The sequence below is a fragment of the Vidua macroura genome, chromosome 16 (genome assembly GCF_024509145.1).
Source record: "Vidua macroura isolate BioBank_ID:100142 chromosome 16, ASM2450914v1, whole genome shotgun sequence".
NCBI classification, from domain to species: domain Eukaryota; kingdom Metazoa; phylum Chordata; class Aves; order Passeriformes; family Viduidae; genus Vidua; species Vidua macroura.
Genome location: NC_071586.1, coordinates 14,181,981 through 14,206,590, shown reverse-complemented (window position 1 = coordinate 14,206,590; position 24,610 = coordinate 14,181,981). Strand labels below are relative to the sequence as shown.

General features: G+C 54.9%; 1 protein-coding gene and 2 long non-coding RNA genes across 4 annotated transcripts; 1 reads left to right on the top strand and 2 right to left on the bottom strand.

The window, feature by feature from the left end:
• Positions 1 to 8,668: 8,668 nt before the first annotated feature.
• LOC128815644 (uncharacterized) lies at positions 8,669 to 11,710 on the bottom strand. Its single transcript, XR_008439690.1, has 2 exons — positions 11,542 to 11,710; positions 8,669 to 8,828 (listed from the first exon to the last, which is right to left on the bottom strand). It is a non-coding gene; the product is annotated as an uncharacterized LOC128815644 (long non-coding RNA).
• Positions 11,711 to 11,832: 122 nt separating this feature from the next.
• On the top strand, positions 11,833 to 13,046 carry LOC128815643 (uncharacterized). 2 transcript variants are annotated; one of them, XR_008439689.1, is made up of 2 exons: positions 11,833 to 12,521; positions 12,686 to 13,046. It is a non-coding gene; the product is annotated as an uncharacterized LOC128815643 (long non-coding RNA). The 2 variants fall into 2 exon arrangements; XR_008439688.1 differs by having other exon boundaries at positions 12,636 to 13,046.
• Positions 13,047 to 17,505: 4,459 nt separating this feature from the next.
• NT5M (5',3'-nucleotidase, mitochondrial) lies at positions 17,506 to 23,616 on the bottom strand. Its single transcript, XM_053992233.1, has 5 exons — positions 22,274 to 23,616; positions 19,549 to 19,649; positions 19,124 to 19,184; positions 18,679 to 18,793; positions 17,506 to 18,516 (listed from the first exon to the last, which is right to left on the bottom strand). Exons 1-5 carry the CDS (start codon positions 22,535 to 22,537, stop codon positions 18,359 to 18,361), a joined length of 699 nt encoding a protein of 232 aa, XP_053848208.1. The 5' UTR covers positions 22,538 to 23,616; the 3' UTR covers positions 17,506 to 18,358.
• Between the last annotated feature and the right edge of the window lie 994 nt (positions 23,617 to 24,610).

Below are 24,610 nucleotides of genomic sequence, written 5' to 3'. Positions count from 1 at the left end.
GCAGCCCCAGCCAGGGACCTGCTCCGGCTCCTAAGGGCTGCGGGGAACGGGTGATGGGGATGATGCCCCCAGATTCATGCACCTGCACCCCACTCTCTGTTCCATTCCCTGCCAGTGCTGCCATCCCAGGGCATGGGGTGTGGTCTGCACCAGACCACATGGGTTAGATGTTAATCTTTCACCTTTGGGAACAATCTGCCTGTCATACCAACTTGAGCTTTTGGGGCTGGGGTAGTTTTGTACTGAAACCGCCTCTGCTGCTGCCCAGATGGGGATTTGGGTGGCCAAGATCACCCAAAGCAGTATCTTTGGGAGCCAGCTGGGTGCTCGTGGCCAATTTTATATGTCGTCTCCTAATTGCAATTCTTCATGTTCCCTCAAAGCAAAAGGCACAGTCAGCTGGAGGACGGGAAGTGCGGGGATCCGGCAGCAGTCGGGAGCTGCTGGCGAGGGGGCGGCTCCCGCTTTAGCAGGATCCCTTCTCCCCCACCAAACCAGCTGCTGGCATTTCTCCTGCCACCATCTCCGTCCTCCTCCCGTGGTGCCACATCCGCTCAGGCATCCTGGCAGGAAAACCGGGAGCTGGCAGCAGCTCCCTGTCCTTGACCCAGCACCGCCGCACCCCCGTGAGCACACAAACACTTCTCTTCTGCCAGCTCCCTATTTGCAGCACTGTATATACAGTATAATCCACCCACGGGCTAGCCAGGCTGTACTTGGCTGGGAAGGACAGAACATCCTTGTGATTCGAAAGGTCAAAATGAATGTCAATACGTTGTGAGCAAGAATGCCAAATTCGCCCTGGGGACACGGGGTGCTCATAGGGACCTGGCTGTTGGGTGTGCTGCTCCCCAACAACAGGCATGGGGTGCCCAAAATGCCTCTGCTCGCTGCAGGGTCAAGCAGGGCAACTATCCCTGAGAATAAGAATTTGATGGTGTGCTAACAGCTTTGTCTGTTCAGTCCACAGGTCCCTGTACCCTCTTTCTATGCCAGGATAGTGAGGGAGTGAGCAGGTTGTGATGCCTCTTCATGACATCCTCCCTGTCTCCTCCAGTTTCTGGCTCTGAAGCCCAAAACTGCCTCCTCCACAGGGCTCTGGTGCAGAATTTTCTTCCCAGGGCTTGGCTGTGGTTGAGGTCCATGGGCAAAACACAGCTGTTTGCTCTGATATCTGGAAGGCAGCAAATCCCAGTGAGCACCAGACCGGGAGAAACCACCCCTCCTCCTGTTCCCAGGTGAAGTGAAACTGCTGTCATTTCAAGCTGGGCTGGAGGAAGCTTGGCTTGAGTGGATGGCTGGGATTGATTTCCAAGTTACAGAGGCACTCGCGTGTCCCTTGAGCTCCCGGCCCTGTGCCTAACGATTTTCCCTGTTAATAATCTCCACTGAGCAGGCAGCAGTGGTGCAGGCACAGGGCACGGGGATGAGTAGGATCATTCAGAGCCTGACGTGGCAATGGCAGGTCCATGCTGTTCTCCCTGACATATGGATCCTTTCCATTCCTCCCCAGCCCATCCCAGCAGGAGTGCTGCCCACAGAGCCCTCGATGCCAGCAGCACCAGCCCCCCTAATGATGGCCCTATTTAATGAAAACAAAGCCTTCTCAGGGCTTGGGGAATTTGCAGGTGAATTAGGAAACTCCTTCACAGCGGCAGGGAAACTCCCAGGAGCTGATGGTGTTTTGCAGGAGGGGTTTGAAGGCTTTGGAGCTGTGCTGAGCACAGGGGTTCCATAGTGTGTCCTCCTGGAACATTGTGGAACATTCCAGAACTGTGGAATGGCCTGGATTAGACAGGACTTTACAAGTCATCCAGCTCCAATCCCCTGCCATGGGCAGGGGCACCTTCCACTATCCCAGGGGGCTCCAAGCTGCAACCTGGCCTTGGACACTTCCAGGAATCCAGGGGAAGCCACAGCTTTTCTGGGGAACCTGTGCCAGGGCCTCACCACCCCCACAGGGAAGAATTTCTTCCCAATATCCCATCTAACCCTGCCTTCTGGCAGTGGGAAGCCATTCCCTCTTGTCCTGTCATTCCCTGCCCTTATTCAAAGTCCCTCCCCAGCTCTCTTGGAGCCTCTTTAGGCACTGGAAGGGGCTCTGATGTCTCCCTGTCACCTTCTGTTTCCAGGCTGAACACCCCCAGCTCTCTCTCACCCCAGCCGTTCCCACAGCAGAGCTGCTCCAACCCTTGGAGCATCTTTGTGGTCTTCTCTGAACCTGCTCCAGCAGCTCCACATCTTTCTTCCCTTCCTTCTCCTGACGCAGTGCAGGAACAAGAACATGAACTTCTGCACAAGCTTCTCCAAGCACAGACTTTTGGGGACACCCCCAGATGTCACCATCCTGGTGTGTGCAGGAGGAGCAGTGGGACACTTCTGTCCCTGCTGGAGTCGAGGTCGGGGCAGGCGACGGGAGCTGGCAGCGCTGCCCAGCCTGGCAGGGCTCTCGTGGCCCCGACCTTTCTGGCTTTGAAAACAGGATGGGAACAAGACGCACTTTTGTTTTCAGTTTGGGAGCTGGAACGGGACCTTCAGGCTGTTCCTGGGATGTTACGGCCTCCGGGCTGTGGTGGGGGTGGGGATCAAGCTCTGACACCCCAGGCAACCTCATTGCTCCTTTGCATCCGTCCCATTTTGTCCATCGTCAGCAGATCCCAAAGCTGTCCCTGTCCTCTCCCACAGCCAGGCTGGCCGGGGAAGCTCCCCTGGGAGCACAAGCTGGGATGAGCAGCTCTCACTCAGCCTTCAGCTGGAAACCCCCCTGGCTCTCACCACGTGCTGACATGCTGGGGAGCCCAGGGAGGTCAGGGAGTTTGCGGTGCTGTTCCATGAAAAATGTGACTGTTGCCCTGGGTAGCACAGGGCACTCAACTAGAAAACCAGCATATAAGGATTTCAGGTGCCTGCACCTTGTCTCACCTCTAAAACCCAGCTCGTGGCCACCAAGGAGCTGCTGGCAGCGACCCTGGACTGTGCTGTGGGGACAGGGCTGGGGACAGGAGGGCAGGGAGCAGCTGGGGCTTGCAACAAGGCCATGCTTATGCTCACAAAATGGAGGAAAATGGGATTGAATTCCACATTCCACCATGAGCAGGTTGGCTGGTCCTTACTCAGGGATCAGGGGACTATGAGTCACAGAAACTAGGGACAATGTGACCCTGCACCAAAATCAAGAAGATCTCTGGGCATCTCTCCCTGCACAGGGCTGGCAGTGGCTCACTGCTCGATATCTCAGCCATGAGGTGGACACCCTCATCATCTGCTGTGGGTATTTTGTTCCTCTGGTGTGGCAAGGGAGATTTCTAGAAGAAAAAGTGAATCACTACCACCCCTGATGGCAGGAGGGGATCTGGCACTTTGTGGTCACCCACCGCCAGCCCCGGGACAACCCCAAGGACAAAAAACTCAGTCTCTCCACTTCCTGGCCCTGCTCCTTATCAACCTCCCACACCCACAAATGGAGAAATAATCTGCCTGGTTCCTGTGGAAGAGATTGTGAGCGGCCAGTGATGAGAAATCACACGGGTCCTGCCACGCTGGTGCATGTGCAGGCACACAGAGGCTACTGCAGCATTTCCCGGCAAAACCTTGGATTGTGCCAGTAACTCTCATGAGCTACTTTTGCTCGCCCTCCATGGTTTTCTGCCCCTTTTGTGTGCTGAGATTCCATTTAATCTCTTCACTGACAAATTCATACCACCTTTTGCAGTCTTGGGTTTCCTGTGGCAGTTGTCACAGCAGGAAAACAGGTTTTGTTTTTTTTTTAAAGAAAATCAAGATTCCCACATAATTTCTGCTGTGGGGACCTCAGGAGTTTACTAGGAAAACTAAACCTGATCTCAACTGCCTGTACCGTGGAAAGCCAGGGTGAGGCTGTTTGTGTGTCCTGTGGTGTTTGGTCCAAAATCTCCCCAAATCTGCCCAGATTCTTCTCCTGGCTGAGCCCAACCAAAGCTGAGTGAAGAAGTCCCCACAGGGCAGGAGCTGCTATGGGGCAGGGAACATTGGAGTTTGTAAAGCACAGAGCTGGGAAAGGGGCTAGGGAAGGAATGGGGACACCCAGGGCAACTCCATCCCTGTCCCCTTTGGCCACAGTCTCTCTTCAGGGCAGGAATACCCAGCATTTCCTTGAACCCCCAAACACAACATATTCCTGCCCTGTGTCCCCATTGCCCTGCTCAGTTCTTTTTCCTTGTGCTGATATGAGGATTCATGCAGAAGTCAGGTCAGGGACCAAATTCAGCTGGGAGTGTGTGCCCTGCCAAAGGTTTGTGCCCCGAGTTGTCCCTGCACGGGTCCGGCTGGATCGGTGCCGCCCCGAGGTGCTGCAGTGCCAGCACCCTCTGCTCCAGGGTCTTGTTTGTGTCTCTGGGTGACATTGTCCCTGTGAAAAACATGATCCTTGTTTTTGCTGCCTCAGGGCTGAACCGCTGCCCTCCCCAGGGACGGGTCCCTGAGTGCTGGCAGGGATTTATAGCCTGCCATGATTTATGGTGGAGGTGGAGCGGGACAGAGCTGTCACAGCCAGCACCAAAGGAACCCCAGCATTTGTCCAGCATGACCTTACCTGACCATGCAGGACAAAGCTCTGAGGTCAGAGGAGTGTCCCCTAAGGACAGAGGTGGCATCCACAGGACGGGTGACAGTGTGCATGTGTTCGGTCACCTGTTCCCCTCGTGGAAAAAAACCAGACATGATAATTTAAAATGCAAATTTTTGGCTCTAGTTCAGAAGTTTGCTCATCTGCCACATCCAGGAGGGATGTGGTAGGAGCTGGCACTGCCACAGGGTACACCAGGTGACCCAAAGACAAAGCAAGTCATGCAGAGTGGCAGCAGATGTGGTGTTGGACTCGGGGAAGTCACTCAGCAATAACACAAAGCAGAGGAGCTGTGGAAATACAGGGCTCCCAAGTAATTGGGATCTGGGACACTCTGGCCCCCAGGCACCTCTTCTCCTTACACCACCACCCTCCTCTGCAGAGAGGCAGGGAGGGGAGAGGGCAAAGCCAGCCCCAAGTGCCAACCCCAAATGCCAACCACTTCTCATTCCTCGATTGTCACTGCTCCCTTCCCATCCAGCTCCTCCTTACCCATGCGGGGCTCTGCAGCCAGACCAAACAACTCTTGCAGGGCTGCAGCCCAGACAATTAAATACATACAATACCAGCATCTTGTCTTCTGCAGAGTGTTGAAATCCAACCCTGGGTTCTCCCAGCCTGTCTCTGCCCTCCTCCTCCCCTCCTGGGTGAGAGGTCTGTGGTTGCTCAGCTCTGTTTGCTAACTGGGAATTTTCCCCCTCAAGCTGTTTCTTTATTTTCACTGCAAAGCGATGCATGACCACCTTGACTGAGAGCAGGTGAAAGTCCAGCACTGATGCCTGCACCAGTTCAGACCAGCAAGGAGCTGGGCATTCTCCTGGGGGGTGGGATCAACATGAAGGGACATGGAGAGGTCCCTGCAGTGGGATCAAGTGTGCAGATTTGGGGCCTGCCATGAGCTGGGGGACACTGAAGTGGTGGGACATGTGGGGTCACACCAAAGCTAGTGCTGCCTGGGGGAATGCTGGGGATCCCTTTCCTCTGGGGACCCCAGGTGGCTTCTGGGGCTGTCAGGATGGAGCTGTCCCCCTTCTAAACCTGGGACAGCATCACCACCATCCCTCCTGGGACAATTTGAGACAGTGGCTGGCCTTCCAAACAAAGAATCTTTGGTGATTAAATGACTCTTGAGCAGTTCCATACAAGACTGACAACCAGCCTGTGCTGAGCTCATGCTCTTCCAGCTGGGTTGCCACCAGCCAGTGAGTTATTGCAGGAGGAAAGAGAGGATTTAGCCTTCGTTTATCCTTGCTGCAAAAAGCTGGGTGTCTCTCCCCCAGCCCTGAGCATGGATCTGAGGCTGTGAGACCCTCCATGGCCCCCATGCATCCCTCACTGCCCTGCTCCTGCAAGGTCCCCACTGCCAGCCCAGTGTGTGGGAGCTCATGAGAACCCCCCGCACAATGCAAGCGTCTTCCAACACACTGCCCACTCACCAGAGTTTGGGCAGACCCTGGATTATCCCCATTTTGGGTCCTGCCCAGGTTGGCCTTGCTGCCCAGCCTGGCTGTGCAGAGGAATGGCAAACAATTCCAGCACAACAAGGGCTGTGCCAGCCCCGTCCCAGCCACCGGCTCTGGGAAATACCCAGTGAGCCCGCAGGGCTGTACTGGCAGGAGTGATACCGATCCCTGTGGCTGATAACAGCCTTTCACGGCTCTTAGCCAGGCTCTCTGGGAGAGGTGAAGCAGTTCAGCCTTCCACAGCCCTAAGGAGAGGAAAGGCAGGTGCAAACAGCTAAAAATTAGTTTGAGGAGAGCCAGAGCCATGCTGTGCCAAGCCCTGCTGTGTTCACAGTGGGTATCAAAGGCGGTGTTGCACCCCAGGAGAGCCCCTTTCCATGCCACATACCCCCCACTAACACTTTCCAACTCCTGTGCTCATTTTCAGCCAAATTACACTGGAGGTAGAAGTCAAAAGGCAATTTCTATGCACATCAGGAGAATTGCTGATGGAGGATAGAGAGGTGAGACAGCTCCTGCTGAGAAAAACGCTGCAGCGTGAGCCCAGCCCTTCACCAGACACCAGAGCAGCCGCCCGGAGGCCAAACTTCCCAGGAAATCTGGCTTCCTTGGGCTGGCTGCTCATGGTGTGGCTGGGTTTGTTTTGTTCTGGGCTTGAGATACCGGTGGGATGAAAAAAATGCTTTGTAAGTGTTGAATTAAAAGGATGATGCAAAAGCTGCAGGGTGCTTTGGCTGGGAAACGTGAGCGGCTCGCAGTCGGCCCTGACGGGGCTCAGGCTGTTTGGAGAACATGGGGTTTCTGTGATTAGGCTGCTCATATGACTCAATATATAACCACCAGTTACACACTAGATTTAATCTTGGGTCAAAAGTCATGGATAATTCAAACCGTGCAGAAAATGTTGATTGCCTGCTTGCCGGAGCTGTTTTTCTCTGCAATTCTTTGTTTGGGCTAAACAACCTCTGCAAAGCAAATGCAGCCTGGCTCAGGGCAAGAGTGGAGCCTGTCCTGGCTGGAGTAATCCCTATTCTCACTCCAGAAGGTGTCTGCTCTGCCTGCATCCCACATCCAACTTTCTGAATCTCATTTGATCTCATGCATTTGCTGTGGGGGAAAAATAAGGATGATTCACGCTCTAAACTTCCCATTGGAAGCATCACCTCAGTCCTCAGCCAAGTCACCTCACTGTTTGGGCAGTGAGGGTGCCTTCCTCACCCTGAGGGAGCAGGGTTGGGAATGCTGCCTGCCATGACACTGTAGCAAATTTGGTACCTTGCTCCCTGCATTCTATATTTCATTTAGTTCCTCTCAGGGACTGCCCCAGTTTCTTGGTTTGGGCAGTTTCTTTTCCGACCAAGTCACAAAAAACACTCTGGTGTCTGAAAGATGCCAGTGGGGATGGTTAGGAATGTTCTGCCTGGTTGGGTTTAATGAACAAAGGATTCCCAAGCAGGGTCCTGGAAACATTGATCAGGTCAAAGATCTCTGCCTGGGGTGGTGAGGGACTGGAACTGGAACAGCCCAGAGAAGCTGTGGGTGCCCCATCCCTGGGAGTGCCCAAAACCAGCTTGAACAGGACTTAGAGCAACCTGGGATAGTGAAAGGTGCCCCTGCCCATGGAAGGGGACTAGAACCCCATGACCTTCAAGGTCCCTTCCAACCCAGGCCATTCCATGATTCCATGATCTTGAGCTCTGAGGTTTGAGTGTGTTTGTGGGGAGTTTGCTGCTCCATGCCCCCATGAGCATGGAGCTCATGGAGCTCATTGTCCTTTCACTGCTTTCCAGAGGCAGCATCCCTGATTTCTGGTGGGTTGCTTCTCTGCTAAAAGCTTCACTGGGCAGGAAAGGGAGAAGCCATCCTTCAGCTGTTCAGAACCTTGCCTTGCAGGATGGTTATTTGTAGGGAATGCAGCGTCCCTTCTGCCGGCGGCAGCAGACGTCACTGCTCGGTTATTGCACAGGGACGAGGGCCTGTCGTGGAGCATGGCTGAGCTCATCCATCACTGAGCTCCTCTGCTCCTCAGTCTCCTCTCAGGTCATTAGGAGGGATGAGTGATCCCTCCCTTCCTCTACAAAACCCTTTGCCATGCAGTGACAGGGAAGGATAAGAAGAGCCCCTAAGAGCACAGAAAAGCTTTTCCCTGTGGGAACATGAAGGAGGCAGGGAAGCAACATCCAGTCCATTTTGCAATCAGGAGGGGCACTGAAACAACCACCTCACCCAGGGCTGAGCAGGATGATGCTAAACCCCATCCCTGGGCAGAACCTCCTCCTGCCCTCACCGTGGAGCTGCGGGCACAGCCGGAGGGTTTTACCAACAAACCAGGGATCTGAGCCTGGGGTAGAGCCAGCCACAGCCTGAGAGGGCTGAATCCTCTTCCCATACATCTGCACAGGAAAGAGACAAAGCCCTTGGGGATGAGGAGAGAAAGCACTGGAACAGGCATAAACAGCTTAGTAATAATACTAATGATAGCAGTTAGCACGTCGGCAGCGGTTTGCAGCGCAGAGCTCTGTACAAACATTAATTAGTGCAGGCAGACAATTCAGCGATATGGTTCCCATTTTGCCAACTACCATGAGCAGAGAACCGACCATCTGCTTAAATCCTCTTTAATTTAATCCCAGCGCCTTCATAGGAAAATCCTGAGCCCGTTTCAGCCTCAGATGAAACTGCCCAGGAGTGGAGGGACCCTTCAGACTCTCCTGGATCCCACCAAGGGATGTTTGAAGGGTGTTGGTGGCTGTGGGCTGAGCCTGGAGGTGGAAAACACACAGCGGCTGTTTTCTGTGTCAATAAATACACGTGGTGCAGCCATAGCCAGAGCACGGCTGGTTTTCCTTTAGACACGTGCTGCTGGACTCTTTGGGGTTTTCCAATTGGAGATAGAAAGTTGGTTTAGGCCGTTCTCATCCTTTGCTGCCCTGCCTGTGGTAGTTTTTATGACTTGTTGGCACAGCTGGTTCATTAATAAAAATTAAAGCAGATGGGATTAAAGCCCTTTGGGGTGTCTGTCCTGGCTCCAGGGACATGTGTGGCTGAGACTGCAGGCACCAAACACCAGGATAAGTTCAAACTGCTGAAATTGGGCTATCCAGGGCTTTTTTTTTTTTTTCTTTGAGGATACTGCTTTGTATTGCACAACAAGCACAGACTGCAGCAGGGTTTGGCCAAGGATGGGGGTTAGCACTTGGGGCTTGGTTGAAGCCCAGCACAAGCCAAACACAGGAACAGCCCCCCAAAAATTCCTGGGGGGAATGCAGATATTGCAGGAGGGTGAGCCAGGAGGGTGAGCAGCTGGAAGCAGAGCTGTGATCACACCTCAGCACTGCAGTGCAGTGCTGCTGGGGGTGCAGCCATGCCTGGGGCTTTCTGCAGCCCTCCCTTGCTCCACAGATAATTCCCAGGCAGGAAAAGAGGCAGATGGAACCACAGGGGATGGGAAAGGCCAATGCTCCCACAAGGAGATCCCCTTCTCCTTCAGCAGCAGGAAAATATGTTTGCCTACTCTTAAGCTAATATTGAAACCACGGAGCTTTCCCAAACACTGTGCCTGAATTTCCCACGGCACGTGAACTCATCAGCCTTACACATGGAAGAACGTGCTCAGCTACAGCACAGGCTGCTTTTCCTAGGCTGATTTATCAGGATTAGTAGCTTTTTTTTTTCACTAGGTATAGATTTAAAAGTCCATAACGGGGGAATTTTCCCTCTTCTCTGGGCAGGTGGGTCCTAATACAGAGTCAAGAAGGGTTTGCAAAGATTTTTTTTTTTTCTTTAGAAAAAAGAGCTCCTGAATCACTTTGTCCCTGACTGAGAACACCTCATATTTCATCTAAATCCTGCACTGAGCTGAGCTGGACCTGCAGCTACATCGCAATTATGCAGATGCTGAAATGCTTGGCTAAATCAGGGCTTTCCTCCTCTCACCATCTCCCAGGGCCTTTTCAAATTATCCCCCAGCCCAGCCATGTTTTGAGTCCAGGATGGTGCAAATGGTGTAGATAATGCTGATTTCAGCAAGATCCTCTAAGCTTGGGCTCTCTCTCAGTTTTATCTTGTGAATGGCATCCCTAGGCAGTTCCTGCATCCCATCTCCACACCAGCTTGCCTTGTTAAGTGTCTGATTTTAATTTCTCTCAGTCAGGAGCTGGGCCCGAGCAATTACGTAGTAACGAGCAATTCATCCAGGGGGAGAGTGTGGATCTAGGTTAATTGGTCTGACAACTGAACCCAAGCCTTTCTGGTTTTGCCCAGTTTTCCTTCTTTTTCTCTCCTTCTGCACAATCTCTGCAAAGCTCTCAGCCTTGTTAATTAAGGAGGTAACTTCACCCCAAGGGCTGTTTTGTTTTCCCCTTCCTCCTTCGAATGCAAGGATAAAAAAAGCAGCAAGACTTAGCTAGTTTGGGATGAAACAACCTCCTCGGAGCAGGACAGAGCTGGCTGGAGTCAGACTGTGTGGAGCTGCTGCTGTTCTCCTGGGCTTTGGGGAAACAATGCTGCGTGGGGAAAGCAGGGGCTGGGCCAGAAACACCCCTCCAGGCACGTTCGACGTGTTCCACAAGCACATTGCAAAGCAGCACAGGGTGGAAAACAGCAGGGTCCCTAGGGCTGGGGGGGTTCTGGGTCATGGCTGGGGCTGCAGTGCTGCAGATTTGGGGGGACAGGTGCAGGAGGGTTTATGACTTCTTGGGAACATACAGCCCTAAAGGTCTGGGTACTTCTGAAACCCCTTTTGCTACAAAACACTGTCAAAGGTCCTGTCCATGGGAGTCTCTGCCCTGTGGCCACACCAGCAGGAGTAGAAATGAAGCTTTGCCCTTTTTTTGTGGACTCTTTGTGGTCTCTTTTTATCAATTCCCATTACAAAGCTGGGCTCTGCCCATGCTGGGCAGGGTGGAACACCCAGCTCCCTGTTTTCCTGTATCCCTCAGGAGTGGGGATATATATATACCCCACTATACAGGAAGGAGCTAGAACATATTCTGTGCCTCCATTTTCATAATCTCAATGGTTGTGGGTAACCCAGAGATCAGTTTTGGAGTGAGGAGATGGAGCCAGTGATGTTGATAGTCAGACATTTCCCTGCAGATTGGTGTGTCCTGCAGAGAATGAACTGGCCCCAGGGCAGGGAATCAGTCCCAAAACATCCCCTGTGCTCTAAGGGTGGCTGAGGGTGCCACTGGCACCTGTTCCTGTCCCCAGGAGCCACCCAGGAGCACTTTCCCTGGGATAAAAAAGGATGTGCACAAGATGCATGAGGAGGAAGCACAGCTGTAAGACCGCTCTGCTAGACTGGAAAAGGAAAATCTGTTATAAAACAGGCACCGGAGGCATCAGTTTGCTTTTCCAGAGGCTGTGAGAGCCAGAGGGTCTGGGACTGAGAGCAAAGGAGATGCCTGCAAGAGGAGGGGTGGAAACACCTGGAAAGCTTCAGAGATTGTTCCTCGGGGCTCATGGAGTCGTTACCTGGCATGGTTGGGACTGGGAGGGGAAGGGAACAGGGCTGGGGCATTGAGCCAGGGGGTTCCCAGCCGGTGCCCAGCCAAAAGCCTCGTGCAGGTGGGCACAAAAGGGTAACACAGGCACCAGGGATCCCAGTCCCACCGAGATGGGGAGCTGGCTGAGAGCTGGGACTGGCTGCTGCCACACCTGGATGGTGCCTTCAGCAGTGACATCACAAAATGGTCGGGGTTGGAACCTTAAAGATCATGCAATTCCAACCCTGGTGACAGCACTGAGCCTTGCCTGGGTGAGCAATGTGGTGTTCAGGTGCTTTGCAGCACCAAGTCCCTGCCTTTCCCATCCCTTCTCCTGGGAAGGGCTCAGCCCTCGCAGCAGGAGCTGCTCCTCATCCTCACATGTCCCGTGGTGCTCACAGCAGGGCCCTCTTGCCTCACTTTTACTGAACAGAAGCCAACTCCCAGCCTCCACAGCTGCTGCCAGTGCATCTCCCAGCACTTTTGGGTTCCCCTGAGCCCTCTGGGGTTTTGAAGCCATCTCCAGGAGCTGTTGGGTGACTCACCAGACAGATGTGAAGGCAGCACAGGTGCTGCCCAGCTGAGGCTCCCACTGGGATGGCATGAAGGAAAAATGCCATGGGCACACAGGGGCTCACAGGGTTGGTTATAGCTCCATAGACCCTCAAATGCTCTCACCCAGTAGCTGAACTACAGCCCTTCAATAATTGCTGCTCATCTCCCTTCCCTGGATCTCAGGAAAACAGACCCAGCTCCAGCCCTGGTTACCTGGAGATGCTAAAAGCAAATTCAAGTGCATGGAGCATTGAACCCAGACACAAATTCACCCCAAATCTGGCAAGTTAGAGTTTAAAACAGTATGTGTTCAGGGTGAGTCCGTTCTGGGAGAGGAGCAGCACTGTTTCTCCAGGGCACCTTCTCCATCCCAGGATCTTTGCTGGCACCCACCAGCTGAGGAGGAGTGGACAGGTGAGGGATAGGGATGAGCTCAGGGTGGTGTGGGGTGTGCAAGCTCAGCTCCACTGGTCTCTGCCCATGGTGTGGCCTGAGAGCAGTGCCCTCCCCTATGACGGGTGTTTACAGAGCTGGACAGGATCCCTGGAGCCCTCGTGTCCACATCCCTCTGGCTGCAGGACACCAGGGTTCTACGAGGTCAGACCCTTCCCCCAGCTGCATCCATGAGCTGGGGACCTCCAGGAAAAAGCCATGAGCTGGGAAGCTCCAGGAAAAAGCCGCTGGTGGGATGTTGCTGGCAGGTTTGGTGGTTGGTGGGAGCAGCAGGCGAGGTGGCCTCGTGCTCGGGGTTGCTGGTCCCGGCGGTGCTCCGAGTGCAGCGTCAGCTGGATTTTGGCAGCTCTCAGCCCTGGCCCCTCACTGCCCACAGTCCTGGCCCCAGGGAGGCAGGGAGAAGGTGGCATGCTCACGTCTGAATACAACATGTTCCCCAGGCATGTTTGTTAACATAGTCACAAATAAACATTTTGCAAGATTTTTGCCAGGAGGACGGGCTTAATGTGTATGGAGCCTTGAAGGACAGGAGAAAGCCAGTGCAGCCTATCATGTGGGCTCTGGTCTGGCCTCCCCAGCTCTGCTGGGGCAAGGGAAGTTGGTTTCTCTCTGGGGAGTACATTACTCAAGTCCCTGTGCACAAATTGAGAAGCAAATCCCATTAATCCATCCAGGAGGGAAATAATATCATGGTGCTGGGGGAGAATGGAAGGGCCAGCAAAACCCACCAGGAACCACCCCAGTCCCCCTGTCCTCCCCACTGGCAGATCTGCCCCCACTCTGCTCCCCAAAACAGGCTCTGGCTTCAGAGTGAGCAAAAGGAAAAGGCAAAGTCATGTGCCAGCTCCGTGGGGGATTTCAGACTTTCAGGGCCAGGATGAGCAATCTCAGCCCTGGGAGAGCTGTGGGGTCCCAGGGGGAAGCAGGGGCAGAGCTGAGCAGGGGAAGGAGGGATGCCCTGGGCTGTCAGGGGCCTTCAGCCTGTGATTTTTCCAGCTATATGTTCTATATGGACCCTGTAGGTGCCTAGCTCATCTTCTGACCCACAAATCATTCATGTTTTTGCCCGTCCCATTCTCTGCCCCATCCAGCTGGAGAGAGAGCAAGTGGCTGGGAGGAGGTTCAGCAGCTGGTGGAGGCCACCCCAGAACATTTCCCCATCCCTGGAAGTGTCCAAGGCCAGGTTGGATGGTGCTTGGAGTAACCTGGAATAGTCGAAGGTGTCCCTGCCCATGGGTTGCAATGAGGTGGTTTTTAAGATCCCTTCCAGCTCAAACCATTCCATGATTATCTGATTTTCCTGGAGCCTGCGGCTGCCCCTCGGTACCCCCTGGTGCATCGCCCGCTCCCGGCAATCTGTGCCTCGGGGCTGCAGTGCCCAGCGGGAGGGACGCAGAGGGCACTGGAGCCTGGGCTGGGATAACCGGGAGGGCTGGAAGGAGGAGGACTGGCACATGGTGTGAGCTCAGGCTGGCAGCAGCGCGCTCCACGCGCGATCACACAGTCCCCTCTAGTGGATATTCCTCTTCCATCCGCATCCCATCCACATGGATGTCCTGCCCACACCGCCTTGGCACCACCGGGCTCCAAATCCTGCTCCCAGCAGTGACCCTGGAGGCACCATCCTGCTCCTCTCCTGAAAGCGGGCGCGGTGGCAGGAGCAAAGCCCATCCAGCTGCCTCCAGCTGCTCCATCGCTTCCTCCGCTCCTTCCCCTCCTGCGTATTTGGGTGACTCACCCTCCCTCCAGCCCCGTCCCCTGCCCTGGCTTTGTCCCCCACCACCCGCTGCCCTTGCGTCAGGGCTGGCCCCGGCTGGCCCCTGCATTCCTGGCTCTCCCCTCCGCTGGGATTTCACACTGCTCCGAGTTATTTGGGCAGTGGCCAACACCAGCACGAGCTAATGAGCACCCGAGCTAATGAGCACCCGCTGGCGACTGCTTCCAGGACCCAGGGGCGAGCATCACTCGTTCCCACCCTGCCAGGGGCTGCTGCCTTGGGCCAGCTCGGACTGGGGAGAGGTGGGATGCTCTCAGGTGGGAATCCCCTGAGGGGGTGGTGAATGTTTGCACATTTGTCCAGCAGCTCCTGCCCATGGGAAGGGTGCAAAGGTCCCCACCAGCACCCTGAGCACTGCTCTGTGCCCTGTGTACCATCTCCTTACCCCTCCTCTCTGCCTCTGCCTGCTTTGGAAACTGCTTATCACCTGGAATTTATGTGATATCTGCAACCTGAGGCTTTTCAAGGGGAAAAAAGCCACGAAAGAGAGCGTGGAAGAACAGACACAGCTGCAGACCAGGAGTTCATCATGCTCCACCAGGATGCAGTCCCTCCAACTTGCCCCATCTTCTACTGGAAACACAACCCTGGTCCCCATGCCACCATGCAGCAGCCCCAGCTCAGGGCAGAGCTGATGTCAAACCCTCTGCCTCTCCTCTGGGCAGCTGGGACCTCCAGTGCAGGGCGAGGGTAGTGGGGATGGAGGAGGAGCTGTGGCCCAATGCTTGCTGCCAGGAAGCCCCAAAAAGCTGCTGGAAGGGCAGAGAGATGCTTGTTGCCAAACCAGCCCTGGAACAGCTTTATGGGCCCCACAGCAGCACCCTGGGGAAGTGTACACCCAGTTCTGTTTGAGCTGGCAGCTGAATCACCTTGTCCCCATGCTGGCCAGGAGTCCCTTGGTGTCCCAGCTCCAGCAGGACTAGAGGTGTGACCCTGGTAACCCCTTGTGTCCCATCCTGGAGCCACACCAGTACAAGGAGCACACGATCAGGTTCTGTCTGGTGATCCTGGTTTTCCCAGCCCTGCTGGGATGGTCCCACAGTCCTCCCTCCCTGGCTCTGGTCCCCTGTGTCCAGCTGGGCTGTGGCATTGTTCACAGCATGCAGGTCCTGGTCATGCACAGGGATTCTCATGGCACAGCCCCACAGCTGGCAGGGGAGTCCAGACACACCTCACAGGAGTGTGTGGACGTGGAGCAGCCAGCAGTGATGGATAAGGCATAAAATCCCAGGGAGAGGCAGCCCCATGGCAGTCCCAGCCCCTTTTATAGCTTCTGCTCTGTGGCCCAACAGGACACACACTTCACAGCTTTATTTATTATAGAAGATCTTTAGGAAGATGAACTCTACCCCAAACCACCCCTTGGCTTTATTTCTGCCCACAGAGACTGTGTCTAACAGGGTGAGGGCACTGCCAGGGCAGCAGGGCTGGTTCCAGGTTTTCTGGACAAGGGGACATTCCCAAACCTGGAGGTGAAACACCCCCCATCTGCAAACCCCAAACTCCATTTCTAGGCAGCTGGATGCCAAACAACCCAGGGTTTATTGCAGTGCTCCTCATTTGCCTCGGGTTTATGGATGTACATTCAAAAAACAAAAGCTCTGTGTATCTCAGCTGGACACGGACAGGCTTGAACGACGAACGGCCGATCCGTCGGCGATGGAGTCACCTCCTGGTCCCGAGTGTGGGAGCAAACAGTGCAGCTACCAGCTCAGGATCTCTGTGCATAGAGCTGGAGCCTCAGGCATGAGAAACTCCAGCTCTGCTTTCAAGTATATTTGGTGTGGTGTATTTATCTCTGGCATCACATCTCACCGCGGGGAAAAGTCCTGCTGGCCCCAGAGAGCCACATCCCTTGGGTCTGCCCCAGCCTCGGGAGAAGATGACAGGTTTGGGCAGCTGCTGGAGAGATGTGCCAGCTCATTTTGGCTCAATAAGCAGGGAGAAGGCTCTGGGGAGCTCGGGCAGCTCATATTTACATGGTACCATTAGAAAAAAACCAGCTTGGACCCCATGAGGTCACCCTGGCTGCACAGAGGGGCCAACAGCTGGTGGAGCCAAGGGGTTCCTGATGTTCAGCAGCTGCAGCAGCTGCCCATGGTGCTCCCACACTGTCCCAGTTCCCAGCCTGCAAACCCTCCAGCCAGCTCTTGGCAGGAGGCTGCACCTCAGGCAGCTGCACATCCTAAATAGACCCCTCCAAACCAAACCCACTGCCCAGAGAAGCACACAGTGGTTTAAACAGGAAAGAAAAATGAAAAAAAAAAAAAAAAAAAAGAAAAAAAAAAAAAGAAAGGAAAAAAGATGCTTGTGGTATGTAAGTCCCACTGCCCTGGGCCAACCATGCTGACTTTGTAAACTCCCCCCATCCCAAAAAACAGGGCAAGCCCCAGGTGGACACAGGCCCCATCCCTGGCCCTGCAGCACCCAGGGAAGGCACAGGTTCCAAAGCACCAACTCCAGAACCCTCCAGGTCCTGGATACAGGAGGGGTCTGGCTGCCACTGCTGAATTACATTATTTGTTGCTCATGCAGCTTTAAGTTCATGTCCTTTCGTTGAGGGGGCCCACAGGAGAGCAGAGAGGCAAAGCAAAGGTGTGAGCAGGGTATAGGGTGGCAAACCCTGGCCAAGCCCTGGCTGCCACCTCTGCCTGTGGGGTCACATGTCCAAGTGGGGAATTTTACTGCTGCAGCCAGCAAGTCCTTGGGCCAGGAGGGCAGTGGGATCCTGGACAGCGTGGGGACACACAGCAGTGGGGGCAAATGGCCTCTGTGGTGTCAGCAGTGACATACCCAGCTCATCCCTGGGGTGGCCCAGCACCAGCTCCCACTGGGGACAGCCGGGCTGTGGCTGCCCTGTGGCAGTGCCACAGGCAGGGAGGGTTTGCCAGGCTCTCCCAGCAGCTGGGATGTCTCTCTGAGGCCAGGAGCAGCAGCAGCAGCAGCTTTCTCCTGCCAGACAGGTCGTTGAAGTTCAAGGCAAGACTGCTGCGGGCTCGGAGAAGCAAAAATGAGACAAACAAGGGAGGAAGAGGCTGTGGGCACAGCTATGCCAAAAACACCCCTCTTGGAGCTGCTCCTTGCTCTAAACCCTCCCCTTTTGGTGGCCAACTGCAGCTTCCCAGCAGCACTGGCTGCTCCCAGAGCTCAGCAGCCCCTGCACTGTCCCAGCTGAGTGTGCTGTGACCCCTTTGCACCAGCCAGGCACTGAACACCTCTCTGCAGGGGCCCAGAGCCCAGAGCCAGGGGAGTGGGCACCTCTCATGGGCTCCCGTGCTGGTTTTGGCCAGGGTAGAGTTAAATTTTTTCACAGCAGCTTGTATGGGGCTCTATTTTCTGTGAAGAAAATTAACTCTGCCCTGGCTGAAACCAGCACAGCTCCACAGCCTTTAACAGCAACATCCCCCAACATCTTCCCTTGCAGTATGTGAGAGCTGCAAACAGCATCCGTGGATGTGCTTGTGACAATTCTCCACCAGCACCTGGACAGCCCCTGCCTGCTCTCCCTGCCCTTTCAGCCACCCCTCTCCCCAAATCCAGGCACTGCCAGGGGGAAAGATCTCCTGAGGCAGCCCCTTGGGATGAAACCTTGCAAGGACTAAACAAAGCACACACATGATCCCTGACCATAACGTGGAGGAGAGGATGGAGAGCTGGTCTGTGCCATGCAGTGCACCAGGCAAGGGCAGTGACACGCTGAGGGTGACCTTGTCCATCAGGAACGCTGGGCTGGCCCTGTGGGGAGGTGCAGATGCAGCACAGAGACCCCAGGAGCCAGTGGGAAATGCCCCCCAGCCAGGCTGTCAGGTCCACAGGCACAATCCTGCTGTTGCTCCCTCGTGGCAGGGCTGGGCTGGGGTCTGTTTTTCAAGTCCAGGTGATTGTGGCGCTTCATCTCACTCTCCTCTTCCTCTCTGCAGCAGGGACAGCATCTGTCTGTGTGTCCATCCTGGCCTTCAGCAGGACTCCACAGGGACACAGGCAGGTGGCTGCAGGCCCAGGTGGCCGTGGGGGCTGGTGTTTAGGTGGCCTGGCCAGGTGGGAGGCGTTTGCTGTCCAGAATGGCCTTCCAGTCATCAGACCAGGAGTGCAGCCGGCGGCCGGGGGGCTTCAGCTGCAGGTGTTTGTTGTGGCAGGCAGTGAAGAGCACGTGCTCCCAGGTGGGGTTCTGCTCTGCCCCTGCAAGGGAAGGAGGGTCAGTGGTCTGGACAACTCCATTGAGACACTGAAGTTGATTTTACTCCAACATGAAGACGCCAAAGTTACAAAACCCAAACAGCACAGAAAGACCAATACCCAGCCCTGGCTGCCTCCAGTTGCTGCTCCACCCTCACCCCTTACCTGTGATATCAGGTCTGTCGTCTATAAGCAGATCAGCAGAAACCACCGTCTTATCTCGTGTCAAAACAATCTGCTCAAGAAATTCAGGGCCAAAGTGCTTCTCCACCCAGGCATACTGGAAGGCAAGAGATGGCTGGTGAGCTCAGGGAAGGCTGATGGATGGGGCAGGGGGTGCTTGGTGGAATGGAAGCAGCCCTGGCCGCCACACAGGGAGGATATCCCTCTTAATAAGTTCATTAGTAGGATGGATTTGGATGCTGCTGGAGTAAAAGTTCTTTGAAAGCCAAGCAGCTTTTGATGTCATGATGAAAGACTACGACCAAGAGCATCAGTGCATGCAAATGGATGGAACAGGTAAATTTTACAGCCAGAGGGATGCAGGGGTCAGACACCTTTCACTGGGCAGCATGGATGGGACGGGGAGCTGAGATGTGGGCCTGCTCACCTTCTCATAAGGGCAGTACCGGTACTTCTTGATTGGGCTCGTGCAGATGAACACATCAGTGCTGCCACAAGGAGAAAAACAGGGGCAGAGTGTCATTCTGGGCCAGAAGAGGCAGCAGCCCAAAGCCAACCATCCACCACACACAGATCAAACAGATTTAAGACTTTAATCCCCCATCTCACAGAATCCCACAATCATATTCGCCTTTTCACAGCCTTTGCTGGGAGCAGAGACTGAAGGGAAGAGGCTGCACATGGCTGATGTTCTAGGTGACTGCTCCAGGAGTCAAAGCCCTCTCTCCCCTCCCTTCCCTGATGGCTGGGAGATATTTATTTTTAATGCTGTTGTTCTGCACTTCTGCCAAGAGGTGGATGTGAAGACACAGCTGCTCCTCTGTCCATCCCCACACGCAGGTTCATACTCACTCTGCCAAATTTGCCATTTGCTTCACAGCTTCCACAGCCCCAGGGAGTGGATCCAGCTCGATGAAGAAGTTCTTGGATTCCCAGATGCTGATGGCTTTCTCCTGTGAGGGGAAAGCAAGCAGTTACTGCACTTCTTGCAATTTTTCCTGTGTGTGCATCCTCCTCACCCTTTGCTGGGACAGAGGATGGGACAGGGAGAGCAGTGGGAGCACCAGCTCCAGTCCCTCCTGTCCCTGTGGGTGCTTCTGCTCCCCACCCACCAACCTGCACCCACCCCATACAATTCAGATTGGAGATGCTCTGGAACAAAAAAAAAAAAACAGGCTTGGTTTTGCATCACACACAGAAGGAGCTGCACCTTCCTGTAAGGCCAAACACCAGAGATTATCCAGATCCAAACCAAACCCATCCAAAGGGATGGATCCACGTGGATCCAGCTGACATGGCCTGGTGGCCCTGCTCTACCATGATGCTGTTCAGGCATAGGTGCTGTCTGGCCTATTTGTCTCCTTGAGATCACTTTAAATAGCAGCCAGGCTGCTCTCCCAGGAGAAGGTACATTACAGGAGGAGCCACGTGTCAGGATAAATGCAGATGCTCCTCCTCAGGGAAGAATGGACAAGGTCTAGCAGGCAAATAGAGCATTTCCAGGCAAGGATTTGAAACACAACATCCAGGAGAGCAGCCTGGGCACACTGGTATGGCACAGGGAGAACAGAGAGGAGACCACAGGGAGCAAAACCCTGGGGTGAGGGCAGAGTTCAGGGGCTGCCTGCAATGGGTCCAGCATAGCTCTAAGGAACAGCAGCCCTTGCACTGCCTCCAACAGGTTAACAGCTTGTCAGGTGCCAAGGAAAGCAATTATTTTGCACAAACACCGTGTCCTCGGGGAGGAGAGCTGGGAAGAAGCAGAAGCAGCCCAGCCCCAGTGTTGTGGTGCAGCTGAGGAGATGCAGATGCAGAAATGCCTCCAGGCTCCACGGCAAGAACAACCATCCCAAAACTTGCCACAGGGCCATGCAAACATTCAAACTCCAGTTGCTCTGCCTCAGACTGGGGAGCAGTGATGTTTTATTTTTAAGGTATTGTCTGTAGTTGCACAAGAGACACACCTGAGAAATGCAGCCTCATGCAGCAGAGCACTTCAAACTGCACTGAAGTGTTTTCTCACAGCAGCACTTCCACAGCTATCCCGCTTCCAATTATGTCAAAAAGCATTTTGCAATCAAGCTTGAGGAGGGAAGAACTAAGGAAAGGACCCACTCCACTCCCAGAGCCAGAAAAATTCCCTGTGGCACCATGACCAGCATGCTGCCCAGCAGATGGAAAGATCCCCCAGGCTGGGAATCCCACCACGTGCCAGGACAGTCCCTCAGCCCCATAAGGAGTTTCCCTGCCTGTCCAGGGCTCTCCATCCCTCCAGGTCTGTGCTCGGTGCATTGCTGAACTCTCTCCCTTTCAGAGCTGGGACCTGCAGCTCATTGGACTCTTTGGCTCCTATTTTCTGGTCCCTGAAGCAGGTCAGTGGTGCTCTCTGGTCAGAGACTGGAATGGCCCATGTGTCTGTAGCCACAGAGCAGCTCCTACTCACTTCAGCCCTGCCCTGAAACCATGGGGAAAACCAGGAGTGCCCTGAGGTCAGACAGTGCAAATTTTGCTACTTGTTCAGCCCAAGGTTTTGGTGGTTTTACATGATCACAGCAGACACAAGATGAGCTCACTTCATTTAACACATCCAAAGTAGTTACGATCAAGACAGAAAAAAATTGATATTGTGTGTTAACCCTGCCAAACAGGGGTTTGAGCAGCTGCTTTACTGCACAAATGATGTCCTGCACTTCCCTCTCACCATTCCCAGCCAGGAAGGACACTTTATTCCTTCAGCTCATCAAGTTGTTTAGGACTTTGCCCATGGGAGAGCCCTGGACCTTATTCCCACTCCTTTCCCTGTAACCATCATACTCCTAACAACAGGAAGACTTTTATTTACCATAACACATTTCAGCAAGTGGAACTGCAATCCATGGATGAGACCACAGACATCCACTGGGATGGGGAACTTGCAGATGCAGAAACCAACTCTTTACAGCAGTCAGCCTGTTGCTGAATGCTAAATTACAACGTTGAGAGAGCTTCTGCTTTTAAGCTTTAATTATTGAACTGAATATAATAATTTCTGGCACGGGAGGGCTTGGGTTGTTTTAATTTTAAGTAAGCCCTCAAATGAAGCATCAATTGCATGGTTTGTTCTGAACTGCTCTGCTGCATCCCACCCCTCACATTGCTCTTGAGGAGCTAAATAATCCATCTAGGAATGGTACCAATCCAAATCAGAGCGAGAAAAACCCAGCTATACAATCTGGGGTATTTCAAGACAGATGTTCTGAAATAACCCCTTTCCTTGCATCTGTCACTGTCCAGGCATGCAGAGAAAAAGCCCATCATACCAGCCTGGTCTAGTGGAAGATGCCCCTCCCCATGACAGGGGGTTGGAACGAGGTGGTCTTTGAGGTCCTTATCAACCCAACCCATTCTAGGATTCTAAGAAAGACACAGACGTGCACGAAAAAAAAACAGATTTCTGGGGAGAAAGCCCTCCTGTGTTGCTGTGGGAGCTTTTTGGTGGCCCCCACAGCCTTTCCCAGCACTGCCCTCACGACCTGGGGGTCAGAGGGACCCTGAGGGGGACGAGCCCGCGCGCGGAGCCGGGGGAAGCACAACTCACACTCAGCTCGGGTCCCAGGCGCCCGTACTGCTCCGACACCCAGAAGCCTCTCCGGTCCTCCAGGGCAATGTAGGGCTTGTCGGGGTACCTGGCCCTGAATTTCTTCAGGAAGCCTCCCTCGAAGTCGGCCAGCACCCCGTCCATGTCCACCAGCACCCGCAGAGCCCTGCGGGACCCCGCCGCGGGGCCCAGCCCCCTGCCCAGCCCGGCCAAGGGGCCGCAGCGCCGGGGCCGCAGGTGCAGGAAGCTGCTCAGCAAAATCATCGTGGAGAGGGATTTGGGGAAAGGGGATGGGGGATTTGGGGAAAGGGGATGGGGGATTTGGGGAAAGGGGCTCAGGGGAGGGAATGGGAGGCTCAGGGAAGCAGGTTCAGGGCAGGGGATGGGAGTTCAGGGCAGGGAATAGGGGGTCAAGGAAAGGGATGGAGGACTTGAATAAGGGGATGGGGTCTCAGAGTAGGGGGCTCGGGGAAGGGGATGGGGGCTTGGAGCAGGGAAAGGGAGCGCAAGGAAGGGGATGGGGGGTTGGGACGGGGGAAAGAGCCTTGGAGCAGGGGAAGGGGGCTCAGGGAAGGGGATGGGGGGTTGGGACAGGGGAAAGAGCCTTGGAGCAGGGGAAAGGGGCTCAGGGAAGGGGATAGAGGTTTGAGGAAGGGATTCGGGAGCTTGAGGATGGGGATGGGGCTCCGAGCAGGCGATGGGGCCTCCAAGAAGCAGCTGGCGGGCTGGGGCAGGGGATAGGGGGCTCGGAGCAGGGCTGGGGGGGCTCTCCAAGCAAAGGGGGGGTGCCTCTATTTCAAGCACGCACCGGGGCAGCGGGCAGCCCTGCCAAGCGCATCCCTTTGCAGCAGAGGGAAGGAGCGGCTGGGGGGTGCAAGGGGGAGCGGAGGGGCTGCCGGGGGGCGCGGGGGGGATGCAAAGACCCGTCCTGGCCCCCAGCGCGTCCTCCCCCTCCCCACCCCATCCCTCCCCGGCAGCGAGCGCGGAGCGGCGGCGGCAGGAGGGCAGCGAGGGCAGCGGGGCCGGCGCGGAGCTCGCCCCGACCCGGCAGTGCAAAGCCCAGTTCCTCTTCCCGGTGCCTGCCGAGCCCGGAGCGCCGGCACCGCCTTAAAGCGGCACAAGCGCCCTGCGACAGCGCAGCGGCTCCGCCGCCCGCCCGCCTTAAGGCTGCCCCAGCCCCGCTGCCCTTCCCCTCCCTGCCTCAGTTTCCCTCGCTGCCGGTCTTTGGCGTACCCAGTCCCCCGCCCGCTCCCTCCCCATGCCCGCCCCTGCCTGCAGAGGCGGTGGGTACATTTGGGGACACGCGTAAAATGGTGATTTTCTGCACAAAGCGCACTCGTTTCTGACAGCTCTTGCGCCGTGTGACAGCTCTGCGCCCACGCGTGACAGGAACCCTTAAAAGCCAATCCCCGGACCCCAAAGAGGCACGCACTGCACCAAGAAGGGCTCGGTGTTCTGCCCAGACACCAAAGAGCTGTTCTAAAAACACTTCGGGGGTTAAAACTGATGAAAAAGAGGGAGTTCTGCAAGTGGTACTGACAGGATTAGGCAAACGCTGGCCTGGGAAATAAAAGTTTCTGCTCGACAGCAATAATAAGGTTCCAAAAGATTTAATTTTTCAAGTCCAGAATGTTTTCAAGTGGAATGTATTGTCCTTGTTTCACAGAGAGGGCAAATCTGCTGTTGGGATCGGGTGACCTGGGGAAGGTCACGCAGGGAAGGAAGGAAGGGAGGAAGGGAGGAAGGGAGGAAGGGAGGAAGGGAGGAAGGGAGGAAGGGAGGAAGGGAGGAAGGGAGGAAGGGAGGAAGGAAGGAAGGAAGGAAGGAAGGAAGGAAGGAAGGAAGGAAGGAAGGAAGGAAGGAAGGAAGGAAGGAAGGAAGGAAGGAAGGAAGGAAGGAAGGAAGGAAGGAAGGAAGGAAGGAAGGAAGGAAGGAAGGAAGGAAGGAAGGAAGGAAGGAAGGAAGGAAGGAAGGAAGGAAGGAAGGAAGGAAGGAAGGAAGGAAGGAAGGAAGGAAGGAAGGAAGGAAGAGCTGGCTGGACACGATGCTGATCTCAGCTGGGAGGGGAATGTGTGAAGTTCAGGTCTGTGTTTTGCTTTCACTTGCACCGCAGGCGTTTTGCTTCCTGCAAGGAATGGGATTTCAACACAGCTGGGTGTTCCTGACTAAGCAGGGAGGGAATACATGGAAATTTACGGCTCCCCAGGGCAGTGGTCAGGGCACCGAGCCTGACAAGAGTTCAGGGAGCATTTGGAGCTCTCAGGCACAGGGTGGGATTTCGGGCTTGTCCTGTGCAGGGCCAGGAGCTGGACTGGATGATCCCCGTGGGTCCCTTCC